Source organism: Chlamydomonas reinhardtii, chromosome 6, assembly GCF_000002595.2.
Source record: "Chlamydomonas reinhardtii strain CC-503 cw92 mt+ chromosome 6, whole genome shotgun sequence".
NCBI lineage: Eukaryota > Viridiplantae > Chlorophyta > Chlorophyceae > Chlamydomonadales > Chlamydomonadaceae > Chlamydomonas > Chlamydomonas reinhardtii.
Genome location: NC_057009.1, coordinates 2,071,346 through 2,084,233, shown reverse-complemented (window position 1 = coordinate 2,084,233; position 12,888 = coordinate 2,071,346). Strand labels below are relative to the sequence as shown.

Here is a 12,888-nt window from a genome sequence, read left to right as displayed (position 1 = left end):
CAGTATGCTGTGGGCATGCATCTATGGTCATCAGCCTAGTCCATGCAGGTTGGGGCATTTGTGGGGCCGCCACACAGGCGCTGGGCCCGTCGATGGGCAATGCGCCGGGAGGGGCTTCTGGGCGCCCGGCCACCGTGTGGTCAGGGCACCGCTAGTAATGTCGGGCTGAGTGCCGTGTTTGCATGCCACCTAGTGTAGCTTGACACTGCGGGGCGGGGCAGGCGCGCCGCACAGCCTCCGGGGCACTTGTGCTGCACACGCTGCCCCGCAGCAGCGGGCACGCCCACACGCTCTCAACGGCACGCACTCCTGCGCGCACACAACCACATGCCCTGGACCCTCTTGTGCACAGCAGCTGACATGTCGCATGAGTGTCCCGTATTACGACGCCGGCAGCCGGGCTGCGCCCGGTCACACGCCGGGCCCGTGACTGGCTTACCAAGCGGCGGTGGCAGCGGTGGAGCAGGTGAGAGGAAGGTGAGAGGGACGTGTGTACATCATACGGGCTTGATGTCACCCCTTTCGCTGGCCTCTGTCACTGATGTATATCACAGCCTTGTCACATAGTCTTACGGCCCCTGTGGGCGCCGGTCTATGGCACAAGAGCGTCTGCTCGCCTGGCTGGGCAGCGCCAGGGCCCCACCATGGCGCCGCGGCCTGGGCTCCTACGTGCTATGCCCTGCCGGGCGCGACTGCAGTGGCGGCTGCTGGCCTCATAGTGCAAGCTAGCTGGGAGCCCAGGGACCCACTGTGCACGCGGCGGAGGGGCCGGGCGGGCCCCGGTGGCCCCGAGGTGGCGCGGCGAGGGCCGCCGGCGACGGCACGGCGTGGCACACCTGTGCCATGCGGCTGCTTGCCTATGCGAGTATTTCATATTACATATATAATGTGTATCTCTGTTGCGTGTGGGTCAAGTGGCCTCGGGGCTGCTGCCATGAATTGTTTTCGCCTTTCCAGCGGCCCGACCCTCGCGCGAGCCACACAAGGTCAGGCTAAAAGTCGCCACTTTCATGGCGTCGGTTCCTCCATACTCCTGTCAGCATATACGTTTATGTAAAAGACCGCAAACAAGATACCTTGAAGTGGGGGTAGGCGGACTCATTCCAAGATGCGGACCCGCCAACCATGCCGACATGCCCACACGCGAACCAGCGATGTGCGCCCTGCCCAGCCAGTATGCTGTGGGCATGCATCTATGGTCATCAGCCTAGTCCATGCAGGTTGGGGCATTTGTGGGGCCGCCACACAGGCGCTGGGCCCGTCGAAGGGCACTGCGCCGGGAGGGGCTTCCGGGCGCCCGGCCACCGTGTGGTCAGGGCACCGCTAGTAATGTCGGGCTGAGTGCCGTGTTTGCATGCCACCTAGTGTAGCTTGACACTGCGGGGCGGGGCAGGCGCGCCGCACAGCCTCCGGGGCACTTGTGCTGCACACGCTGCCCCGCAGCGGGCACGCCCACACGCACACCCACAACGGCATGCACTCCTGCGCGCCACGCCACAACCACATGCCCTGGACCCTCTTGTGCACAGCAGCTGACATTGTCACATATGTTTCCCGTATTATGACGCTGGCAGCCGGGCTGCGCCCGGTCGCACGCCGGGCCCGTGACTGGCTTACCAAGCGGCGGTGGCAACGGTGGAGCAGGTGAGAGGAAGGTGAGAGGGACGTGTGTACATCATACGGGCTTGATGTCACCCCTTTCGCTGGCCTCTGTCACTGATGTATATCACAGCCTTGTCACATAGTCTTACGGCCCCTGTGGGCGCCGGTCTATGGCACAAGAGCGTCTGCTCGCCTGGCTGGGCAGCGCCAGGGCCCCACCATGGCGCCGCGGCCTGGGCTCCTACGTGCTATGCCCTGCCGGGCGCGACTGCAGTGGCGGCTGCTGGCCTCATAGTGCAAGCTAGCTGGGAGCCCAGGGACCCACTGTGCACGCGGCGGAGGGGCCGGGCGGGCCCCGGTGGCCCCGAGGTGGCGCGGCGAGGGCCGCCGGCGACGGCACGGCGTGGCACACCTGTGCCATGCGGCTGCTTGCCTATGCGAGTATTTCATATTACATATATAATGTGTATCTCTGTTGCGTGTGGGTCAAGTGGCCTCGGGGCTGCTGCCATGAATTGTTTTCGCCTTTCCAGCGGCCCGACCCTCGCGCGAGCCACACAAGGTCAGGCTAAAAGTCGCCACTTTCATGGCGTCGGTTCCTCCATACTCCTATCAGCATATACGTTTATGTAAAAGACCGCAAACAAGACACCTTGAAGTGGGGGTAGGCCGACTCATTCCAAGATGCGGACCCGCCAACCATGCCGACATGCCCACACGCGAACCAGCGATGCGCGCCCTGCCCAGCCAGTATGCTGTGGGCAAGCGCCTATGGTCATCAGCCTAGTCCATGCAGGTTGGGGCATTTGTGGGGCCGCCACACAGGCGCTGGGCCCGTCGAAGGGCATTGCGCCGGGAGGGGCTTCCGGGCGCCCGGCCACCGTGTGGTCAGGGCACCGCTAGTAATGTCGGGCTGAGTGCCGTGTTTGCATGCCACCTAGTGTAGCTTGACACTGCGGGGCGGGGCAGGCGCGCCGCACAGCCTCCGGGGCACTTGTGCTGCACACGCTGCCCCGCAGCGGGCACGCCCACACGCACACCCACAACGGCATGCACTCCTGCGCGCCACGCCACAACCACATGCCCTGGACCCTCTTGTGCACAGCAGCTGACATTGTCACATATGTTTCCCGTATTATGACGCTGGCAGCCGGGCTGCGCCCGGTCACACGCCGGGCCCATGACTGGCTTACCGAGCGGCGGCGGCGGTGGAGCAGGTGAGAGGAAGGTGAGAGGGACGTGTGTACATCATACGGGCTTGATATCACCCCTTTCGCTGGCCTCTGTCACTGATGTATATCACAGCCTTGTCACATAGCCTTACGGCCCCTGTGGGCGCCGGTCTATGGCACAAGAGCGTCTGCTCGCCTGGCTGGGCAGCGCTCAGGGCCCCACCATGGCGCCGCGGCCTGGGCTCCTGCATGCTGTGCCCTGCCGGGCGCGACTGCAGTGGCGGCTGCTGGCCTCATAGTGCAAGCTAGCTGGGAGCCCAGGGACCCACTTTGCACGCGGCGGAGGGGCCGGGCGGGCCCCGGTGGCCCCGAGGTGGCGCGGCGAGGGCCGCCGGCGACGGCACGGCGTGGCACACCTGTGCCATGCGGCTGCTTGCCTATGCGAGTATTTCATATTACATATATAATGTGTATCTCTGTTGCGTGTGGGTCAAGTGGCCTCGGGGCTGCTGCCATGAATTGTTTTCGCCTTTCCAGCGCGACCGACCCTCGCGCGAGCCACGCAAGGTCAGGCTAAAAGTCGCCACTTTCATGGCGTCGGTTCCTCCATACTCCTGTCAGCATATACGTTTATGTAAAAGACCGCAAACAAGATACCTTGAAGTGGGGGTAGGCCGACTCATTCCAAGATGCGGACCCGCCAACCATGCCGACATGCCCACACGCGAACCAGCGATGTGCGCCCTGCCCAGCCAGTATGCTGTGGGCATGCATCTATGGTCATCAGCCTAGTCCATGCAGGTTGGGGCATTTGTGGGGCCGCCACACAGGCGCTGGGCCCGTCGATGGGCAATGCGCCGGGAGGGGCTTCTGGGCGCCCGGCCACCGTGTGGTCAGGGCACCGCTAATTATGTCGGGCTGAGTGCCGTGTTTGCATGCCACCTAGTGTAGCTTGACACTGCGGGGCGGGGCAGGCGCGCCGCACAGCCTCCGGGGCACTTGTGCTGCACACGCTGCCCCGCAGCAGCGGGCACGCCCACACGCTCTCAACGGCACGCACTCCTGCGCGCACACAACCACATGCCCTGGACCCTCTTGTGCACAGCAGCTGACATGTCGCATGAGTGTCCCGTATTACGACGCCGGCAGCCGGGCTGCGCCCGGTCACACGCCGGGCCCGTGACTGGCTTACCAAGCGGCGGTGGCAGCGGTGGAGCAGGTGAGAGGAAGGTGAGAGGGACGTGTGTACATCATACGGGCTTGATGTCACCCCTTTCGCTGGCCTCTGTCACTGATGTATATCACAGCCTTGTCACATAGTCTTACGGCCCCTGTGGGCGCCGGTCTATGGCACAAGAGCGTCTGCTCGCCTGGCTGGGCAGCGCCAGGGCCCCACCATGGCGCCGCGGCCTGGGCTCCTACGTGCTATGCCCTGCCGGGCGCGACTGCAGTGGCGGCTGCTGGCCTCATAGTGCAAGCTAGCTGGGAGCCCAGGGACCCACTGTGCACGCGGCGGAGGGGCCGGGCGGGCCCCGGTGGCCCCGAGGTGGCGCGGCGAGGGCCGCCGGCGACGGCACGGCGTGGCACACCTGTGCCATGCGGCTGCTTGCCTATGCGAGTATTTCATATTACATATATAATGTGTATCTCTGTTGCGTGTGGGTCAAGTGGCCTCGGGGCTGCTGCCATGAATTGTTTTCGCCTTTCCAGCGGCCCGACCCTCGCGCGAGCCACACAAGGTCAGGCTAAAAGTCGCCACTTTCATGGCGTCGGTTCCTCCATACTCCTATCAGCATATACGTTTATGTAAAAGACCGCAAACAAGACACCTTGAAGTGGGGGTAGGCCGACTCATTCCAAGATGCGGACCGGCGCCAACCATGCCGACATGCCCACACGCGAACCAGCGATGCGCGCCCTGCCCAGCCAGTATGCTGTGGGCACGCGCCTATGGTCATCAGCCTAGTCCATGCAGGTTGGGGCATTTGTGGGGCCGCCACACAGGCGCTGGGCCCGTCGAAGGGCACTGCGCCGGGAGGGGCTTCCGGGCGCCCGGCCACCGTTTGGTCAGGGCACCGCTAGTAATGTCGGGCTGAGTGCCGTGTTTGCATGCCACCTAGTGTAGCTTGACACTGCGGGGCGGGGCAGGCGCGCCGCACAGCCTCCGGGGCACTTGTGCTGCACACGCTGCCCCGCAGCGGGCACGCCCACACGCACACCCACAACGGCATGCACTCCTGCGCGCCACGCCACAACCACATGCCCTGGACCCTCTTGTGCACAGCAGCTGACATTGTCACATATGTTTCCCGTATTATGACGCTGGCAGCCGGGCTGCGCCCGGTCGCACGCCGGGCCCGTGACTGGCTTACCAAGCGGCGGTGGCAGCGGTGGAGCAGGTGAGAGGAAGGTGAGAGGGACGTGTGTACATCATACGGGCTTGATGTCACCCCTTTCGCTGGCCTCTGTCACTGATGTATATCACAGCCTTGTCACATAGTCTTACGGCCCCTGTGGGCGCCGGTCTATGGCACAAGAGCGTCTGCTCGCCTGGCTGGGCAGCGCCAGGGCCCCACCATGGCGCCGCGGCCTGGGCTCCTACGTGCTATGCCCTGCCGGGCGCGACTGCAGTGGCGGCTGCTGGCCTCATAGTGCAAGCTAGCTGGGAGCCCAGGGACCCACTGTGCACGCGGCGGAGGGGCCGGGCGGGCCCCGGTGGCCCCGAGGTGGCGCGGCGAGGGCCGCCGGCGACGGCACGGCGTGGCACACCTGTGCCATGCGGCTGCTTGCCTATGCGAGTATTTCATATTACATATATAATGTGTATCTCTGTTGCGTGTGGGTCAAGTGGCCTCGGGGCTGCTGCCATGAATTGTTTTCGCCTTTCCAGCGGCCCGACCCTCGCGCGAGCCACACAAGGTCAGGCTAAAAGTCGCCACTTTCATGGCGTCGGTTCCTCCATACTCCTATCAGCATATACGTTTATGTAAAAGACCGCAAACAAGACACCTTGAAGTGGGGGTAGGCCGACTCATTCCAAGATGCGGACCGGCGCCAACCATGCCGACATGCCCACACGCGAACCAGCGATGCGCGCCCTGCCCAGCCAGTATGCTGTGGGCACGCGCCTATGGTCATCAGCCTAGTCCATGCAGGTTGGGGCATTTGTGGGGCCGCCACACAGGCGCTGGGCCCGTCGAAGGGCACTGCGCCGGGAGGGGCTTCCGGGCGCCCGGCCACCGTTTGGTCAGGGCACCGCTAGTAATGTCGGGCTGAGTGCCGTGTTTGCATGCCACCTAGTGTAGCTTGACACTGCGGGGCGGGGCAGGCGCGCCGCACAGCCTCCGGGGCACTTGTGCTGCACACGCTGCCCCGCAGCGGGCACGCCCACACGCACACCCACAACGGCATGCACTCCTGCGCGCCACGCCACAACCACATGCCCTGGACCCTCTTGTGCACAGCAGCTGACATTGTCACATATGTTTCCCGTATTATGACGCCGGCAGCCCGGCTGCGCCCGGTCGCACGCCGGGCCCGTGACTGGCTTACCAAGCGGCGGCGGCGGCGGTGATGCAGGGTGAGAGGAAGGTGAGAGGGACGTGTGTACATCATACGGGCTTGATATCACCCATTTCGCTGGCCTCTGTCACTGATGTATATCACAGCCTTGTCACATAGCCTTACGGCCCCTGTGGGCGCCGGTCTATGGCACAAGAGCGTCTGCTCGCCTGGCTGGGCAGCGCTCAGGGCCCCACCATGGCGCCGCGGCCTGGGCTCCTGCATGCTGTGCCCTGCCGGGCGCGACTGCAGTGGCGGCTGCTGGCCTCATAGTGCAAGCTAGCTGGGAGCCCAGGGACCCACTTTGCACGCGGCGGAGGGGCCGGGCGGGCCCCGGTGGCCCCGAGGTGGCGCGGCGAGGGCCGCCGGCGACGGCACGGCGTGGCACACCTGTGCCATGCGGCTGCTTGCCTATGCGAGTATTTCATATTACATATATAATGTGTATCTCTGTTGCGTGTGGGTCAAGTGGCCTCGGGGCTGCTGCCATGAATTGTTTTCGCCTTTCCAGCGCGACCGACCCTCGCGCGAGCCACGCAAGGTCAGCCTAAAAGTCGCCACTTTCATGGCGTCGGTTCCTCCATACTCCTGTCAGCATATACGTTTATGTAAAAGACCGCAAACAAGATACCTTGAAGTGGGGGTAGGCGGACTCATTCCAAGATGCGGACCCGCCAACCATGCCGACATGCCCACACGCGAACCAGCGATGTGCGCCCTGCCCAGCCAGTATGCTGTGGGCATGCATCTATGGTCATCAGCCTAGTCCATGCAGGTTGGGGCATTTGTGGGGCCGCCACACAGGCGCTGGGCCCGTCGATGGGCAATGCGCCGGGAGGGGCTTCTGGGCGCCCGGCCACCGTGTGGTCAGGGCACCGCTAATTATGTCGGGCTGAGTGCCGTGTTTGCATGCCACCTAGTGTAGCTTGACACTGCGGGGCGGGGCAGGCGCGCCGCACAGCCTCCGGGGCACTTGTGCTGCACACGCTGCCCCGCAGCAGCGGGCACGCCCACACGCTCTCAACGGCACGCACTCCTGCGCGCACACAACCACATGCCCTGGACCCTCTTGTGCACAGCAGCTGACATGTCGCATGAGTGTCCCGTATTACGACGCCGGCAGCCGGGCTGCGCCCGGTCACACGCCGGGCCCATGACTGGCTTACCGAGCGGCGGCGGCGGTGATTCATGCTTCATGCGGGAAGCTTCTGTTCGCCTGTTGGGTAGATTACGGGAGCCGTATGCAACGGGTACGCAGGTTGCCATGGTTACCCTTTTACTCGTCCGAACACCTGTATTGGTTACTTAACAGGGTGATGCAATAGCGGTACAGTACGATCATGTGGGATGTAGCCTGGGGGGCACAAGGGAGGTGGCACCAGCGCTCGTATCTTCCTTCGTTCGGAACGAAATTTGCCCAAAAAGGCCTCTGGCGGACGAAATGTTTTTGACCTTGACTTGGAATTTCGGCCAAAACGCACGGGATCTTGGGGGGTCTTTCTGCAAACAGACGAAGACATTTTTGGGATTTCGGCCACTTTTGGCCAAGGACAGGGGGTTCCAGCGGCTACTCCACGGCCGAAACCTGCGTGGCATATGGTAAGAAGGCTCAAAGGGCTGTATCTATGGGTGTTGACGGCGGGAGACACTTTTTTACCTGGCGGGAGAGTGAGGTTGGGTCGGCGGGAAGCAGGGGAGGAGTGGGCGTGTCGTGTCGGTGTCGACATCGTGCGGGTCGGGGGCGGAGCCCCCGGAAAAAGTTTTGGGGGTGAACGAAGCCATTTTAAGGAATTCGGCCACTGACGCCGCCCCTGCCTTCGTAAGATACGAGCGCTGGGTGGCACAAGCCCGTGCGCACGCCCCAGAATCCCAAATTCCCAGGTATCCAAAATGAGTGTTTCAGAGCGCCAACTCGCCAACTCGCCAAGCCGGCCCGCGGTCCGATGTGCCAGAAGGGAACGAGCTTTGAACAAGGCCTGGGGCAGTGGAAGGCTTGAATACGCTGTTGCAGTGCGGGCCAAGGTGCGGGCCGGCGGGCCCTCTAACCACCTTGGTCGCCCACTTGTTACAAGCTTTATTGCGCCGCCTGGGCGCATACGGCCACCCGCAAAACACCTGCCGCACCGACGCGCCACGCACGGTATTTGCCGGCTGGGGCGACCCTGGGATAGTGAGGTCGGAGCGTACTGACTACCGAGACCTGGCCCGCCGCTACACAGCAGCACCGCCACATCACCGCTTCGTGTGCCCACAGCACCGCTGTTGTTGCAATGCGGGGAGCGAGACAACATACGGTATGCCGACATGATGTGTCAAGTTCCTGAACAGGCCGATGTCCGTTCCCTTTGGAGATGACCATCTACCGTACTCGCGCACATTCCCACTCCGGCTGATCCATGGGCCAAGCGCATACAGTCACACCCTGGAAATAGTGACAGTGACAGTGCAGGAATGAATGAATGGGTCACATCATTTAATAAAACGCAAGGCGGGAGCCCTGGCCCAGCACATTGCCTCCTCCTGTTTTCTTGCCCACCATGCAGTTTGCAACACTGCCCTGCCCCGGCCTCGGCTTTAAGCTCTGCGACGTCTAGCGACGTATCTCTACCCTGGTGGCTGCGCCGCCCCAGGTGCGCCTCCTGGCGCAGCTGCCCCAGGCTGTGCCGACGGCGGCGGCACGCCCTGCCCCGCCGCCACCATGCCGCCCCCGCCAGCCGCTGCCCCAGGTTGCTGCATCTGCATCTGCTGCTGCTGCTGCATCTGCTGCATCTGCTGCTGAGGCATCCCTGGCATCACCATCCCATTCATGCCCGGCGCCCCCATCGGCATACCGCCCATCCCACCGGCCATGCCCATGCCTCCCATCCCCATCCCCATGGGCATGCCGCCGCCCATCCCGCCCATTGCAATCGGCATTCCGATCCCCCCCATTCCGCCCATTCCGCCCATTCCGCCCATCGCCCCCATCATGTACGGCGGCATGCCGTACGGAAACATCATGGGCGGGCGGTACATGGGGTACGGGTACGGCGGCCGGAACGCGCCGAACGGCATGGGCCACGCCTGCCCGGGCTGCGGCGCCATGCCGGCGCCAGGAGCCGGCGGCGGCGGTGCCGACAGCGACCCCGGGGCAGGCGCGACGCCGCCCGGCCCTGCCGCAGGAGCGGCGCCGCCGCCGGAGCCTGGGCCCATGGGCGCTCCGGACGAGAGGAGTGGCGTGGCGATCGGCGCCAGTGGCTGCTGCGCCGCGCTGCCGCCGCCGCGGCGGCTGCCAGCAGTCCGCCGCTGCTGCGGTGTGGCGCCGCCGCCGCCGCCGCCGGGCCCCGGGCTGATGCCTGCCGCCGCCAGGCTCGCCTCCTCGCCTGCATCCACGTCTTCTTCGTCCTCGCCGCCGTCCAGACCCGCGACCTAAAGCGCGCACGGAGTGGGTGGTCCTTGTCAGCATCGGTCCCCAAGCAGCGAGTCAGCAAGCTTTGCGGCTTGCGGCTGCATTGCTGCTGCCTTGCCTGCCCTCTCCAACCAAAAGTAGAACCCTCTCCCGTCACCGATGATTTTTCAGTTTCCCCACCCGCTCATAGGCTTGCCTTGATGATTGTGTCGTTGATCATTTCGATCCAGACGTCATCACTCAGGTTCTTGGGCTTGGCCTGGGCGTACGTCTTGTTCTTCACCTGCGTGTTTGCCACGCACAATGAACGACCTTGAAGAAAGAAGGTGCTGGTCCGAAACTCGCTCAACCCCTACCATAATCCATCCCCCTCCAAGCTCTGATACGGGGAATGGTGGAGACCATCCCCTCCCACCACACCCTCTGCCGCCCCCTTCCCTAACCCGCCCCCACCTCTTTGCACATGGCCGCATAGTGCTTGGGCCCCAGCGCCGGCGCCAGCTGCATGTACTGCGGCCGCCGCAGCAGCGCCAGTGGGGCCAGCGTGGCGGGCGCCTCCATCTGGCCCTCACGCGACACGTCCATGATGCGCAGCTGCGAGTGTGTGTGTGGGGGCGAGGGAGGGGCATGCGTGTGTGTGTGTGTGGGGGGGGGGATCATGTGTGTGTGTGTGTGTGTGTGTGTGCGCACGTGTGCCATACTGCGCCAGCCCGTCCTGCTGTGTGCCCCCCGCCGGCTCACCAGCACACTGCCGCACTCCTCGTGGATCTTGAGCCGCCCGATCTGCAGGAGCCGCAGCCCCACACACGAGGCCAAGACATAAAGGAATTGGACGCAGCTATGCTGACAGGATGAAGCGCAAGTAAGAAGATGACACACGCGCGCACACACACACACACACACACACACACACACACACACACACATGCACATACACATACACCTGCACGCCGCAAGCTCGGGATGTGTATGTGTATCCGTCCCCGCCCGCCCCCCACCTTCAGCTGGTTGGCAATCACTGTGTCCAGATCACCCTTGGCCGCAATCTCCTGTCATATGGGCAGTTGAGAGGGTGTGGGGGATGCAGCATTGACGCAAGACATTGGGTCTCGACCGGGGTCGCTTCCATCGCATTCTACCGCACTTAAATGCTTTCTCACGCGGCATAACAGGCTGTCCAGCGCGCTGCTGCTCTCAGTTACCCACCCTCTCCATGCTGCCAATCACCCCCCCAAATCACTTGACATTCTCCATGAACGGCTTCCTCCCCCCTCTGCCTGCGCTTTGCTACCTCAAGCCAGGTTTGGTTTACCTTGGGCTGGTATCTACAACCCCCCCCCCACCCCCCACGGCCGCCGCCGCCGCACCTGCAGCAGGAAGCGCGAGGGCACTCCCGCGAACAGCGGCAGGTGGTAGTGACCGCTGGCGACGAACTGCCCCTCGCGCTCAAACAGGCGCACAGCAGTCCAGCCCGCGGGCGCGGAAGTGCCGGTGGAGGGAACCACCAGCCTGGGCACGTGGGGGTTGGGGTTGGAGGTTGGAAGCAGGGGTTGCCGTTGCGCACCGGGGTGGAGGGGGTGGGGGGCTTATCTGCCAACCGGATAGCTCGGCTGTCCGGAGCGCAAACTCCAGTGCCCCGGAAACGGCTGATGTCCATGCGAAACGGAGTCTGTTCCCTTGATTGACAGCACTGCGTGTCGCGTGCGCCTCCCGGCTCCGCCCCCTGCCCCCCTTTCCCCTTGCTCATCCTGCCCCACCCCGTCGCTCTGTTGCATTGGGTTCGGTTTAGTTCGGGCTGGCGTCTACAAGCCCCCATAAGTACTATCACCTGCAACTAACGCCTCTACCTGTGCTCCGCTCGTTTAAGCTTGGTTCGGTTTAGTTTGGGCTGGCATCTACAACCCGCCCCCCTCCACCTTCTCACCGCACGTCCACGATCACGCACAGTCCCGGCTCGTGCAGCACGCCGCTAAAGTGCACGTAGCCGTCGGTCCAGCGCGGGTTGGCCAGCGGGGCGGTCATGTCATAGTCCAGTGTGACCTGCGGCGGAGGCGGGCGGGGGGGAGGGGGAGGGGGGGGGGCGGGGGTGTGTGGTTGGGGAGGGAGGGGGCGGCGGAGGAGGGGGAGCGGGGTCGCGGCGCATACACCATCGTCAGAACGCAACAGACGACACGAGTACATGTGTGTGTGTGCGTGTTTGCTTGCGTGTGTTTGTGTGTATGTTGTTCCGCCACTTCCAGTAAGAGGCAAAGAGACACGAGGATGCAGGGGCGGGGTGGGAGAGGAGGCTGCGTGTCGTGTCATCTCGCGGGGCGCGTGTCAGGATAGGCGCGGTCGGGCACCCTCCCACCCCCTCCACCCAAGCCCCCATACACCCTGCAGCCTCCTCCATTCCACACCACCCTAGCCCCACCCCCACGCCCACCTGTACGTCATCTGTGATGGGGCTGTCCTGGTAGAAGCTGCCGGGCGGCGCGAAGGTGACCAGCGCGGCGGCGGGCAGGTTGCGCTGCAGCCGCAGGGCGCCGTCCACCGCCACCCAGAAGCCCAGGTCGTGGTAGTACTCGGAGGAGCGGTTGTAGTTGAGGGGGCGGTCATTGGGATCCGGGCCTGTGGTAGTTGTGGTGGTTGTGGGTGGTTGTTGTGGTTTGTGGTAGTTTTGGGTCGAGGGGATACACACGGCCTTTGTCCTGCATGTTGGTCTTCCCCCTTGTGGCCTCTTGCACCAGTGCCATCTCTCCTCCCGCAACCTCCCCGCACCCGCCCCCATAATTGTAATTTGACTCGTTTTACATGAATGGCTACCTACCTAACCCCCCCCCTCCCCGCATCCCTACCCCTACCCGGCGAGGTGCCGGTCTGCAACGCCTTGTCGATCCAGTCCATCAGCTCCACATCACTGCTGGGCAGCACCGCTGTGGGCGTGGGGTGCACGTGGGGCGGGGGTGAGGTGTGTGTGTGTGTGTGTGTGTGTGTGTTAAAGAGCACAAGGAAAACATTGCGCAAAGAATGTGTGTGTGTGTGTGTGTGTGTGTGTGTGTGTGTGTGTGTGTGTGTGTGTGTGTGTAAATACCAGCCCAAACTGGGGTGGGGGCGGGGCGCAGAAGTCGGCACTGCGGGGGAGCGGATTGGTATCGGGCGGCCTCATTGCGATAACAGAGATTC

At 63.8% G+C, this 12,888-nt stretch overlaps 1 protein-coding gene across 1 annotated transcript in view; it reads right to left on the bottom strand.

The window, feature by feature from the left end:
• Positions 1-8,216: 8,216 nt before the first annotated feature.
• The window catches only part of CHLRE_06g264850v5 (uncharacterized protein), a 16,682-nt gene continuing 12,010 nt past the window's right edge, over positions 8,217-12,888 (bottom strand). Inside the window, exons 26-34 of the mRNA XM_043062846.1 lie at positions 12,567-12,638; positions 12,149-12,333; positions 11,648-11,763; positions 11,091-11,232; positions 10,722-10,772; positions 10,465-10,506; positions 10,177-10,317; positions 9,920-10,006; positions 8,217-9,743 (exon numbers count right to left, since the gene is read on the bottom strand). Coding sequence (XP_042923552.1) covers positions 8,940-9,743; positions 9,920-10,006; positions 10,177-10,317; positions 10,465-10,506; positions 10,722-10,772; positions 11,091-11,232; positions 11,648-11,763; positions 12,149-12,333; positions 12,567-12,638 — 1,640 coding nt within the window. The 3' untranslated portion in view covers positions 8,217-8,939. The remainder of the gene's footprint in view (positions 9,744-9,919; positions 10,007-10,176; positions 10,318-10,464; positions 10,507-10,721; positions 10,773-11,090; positions 11,233-11,647; positions 11,764-12,148; positions 12,334-12,566; positions 12,639-12,888) is intronic.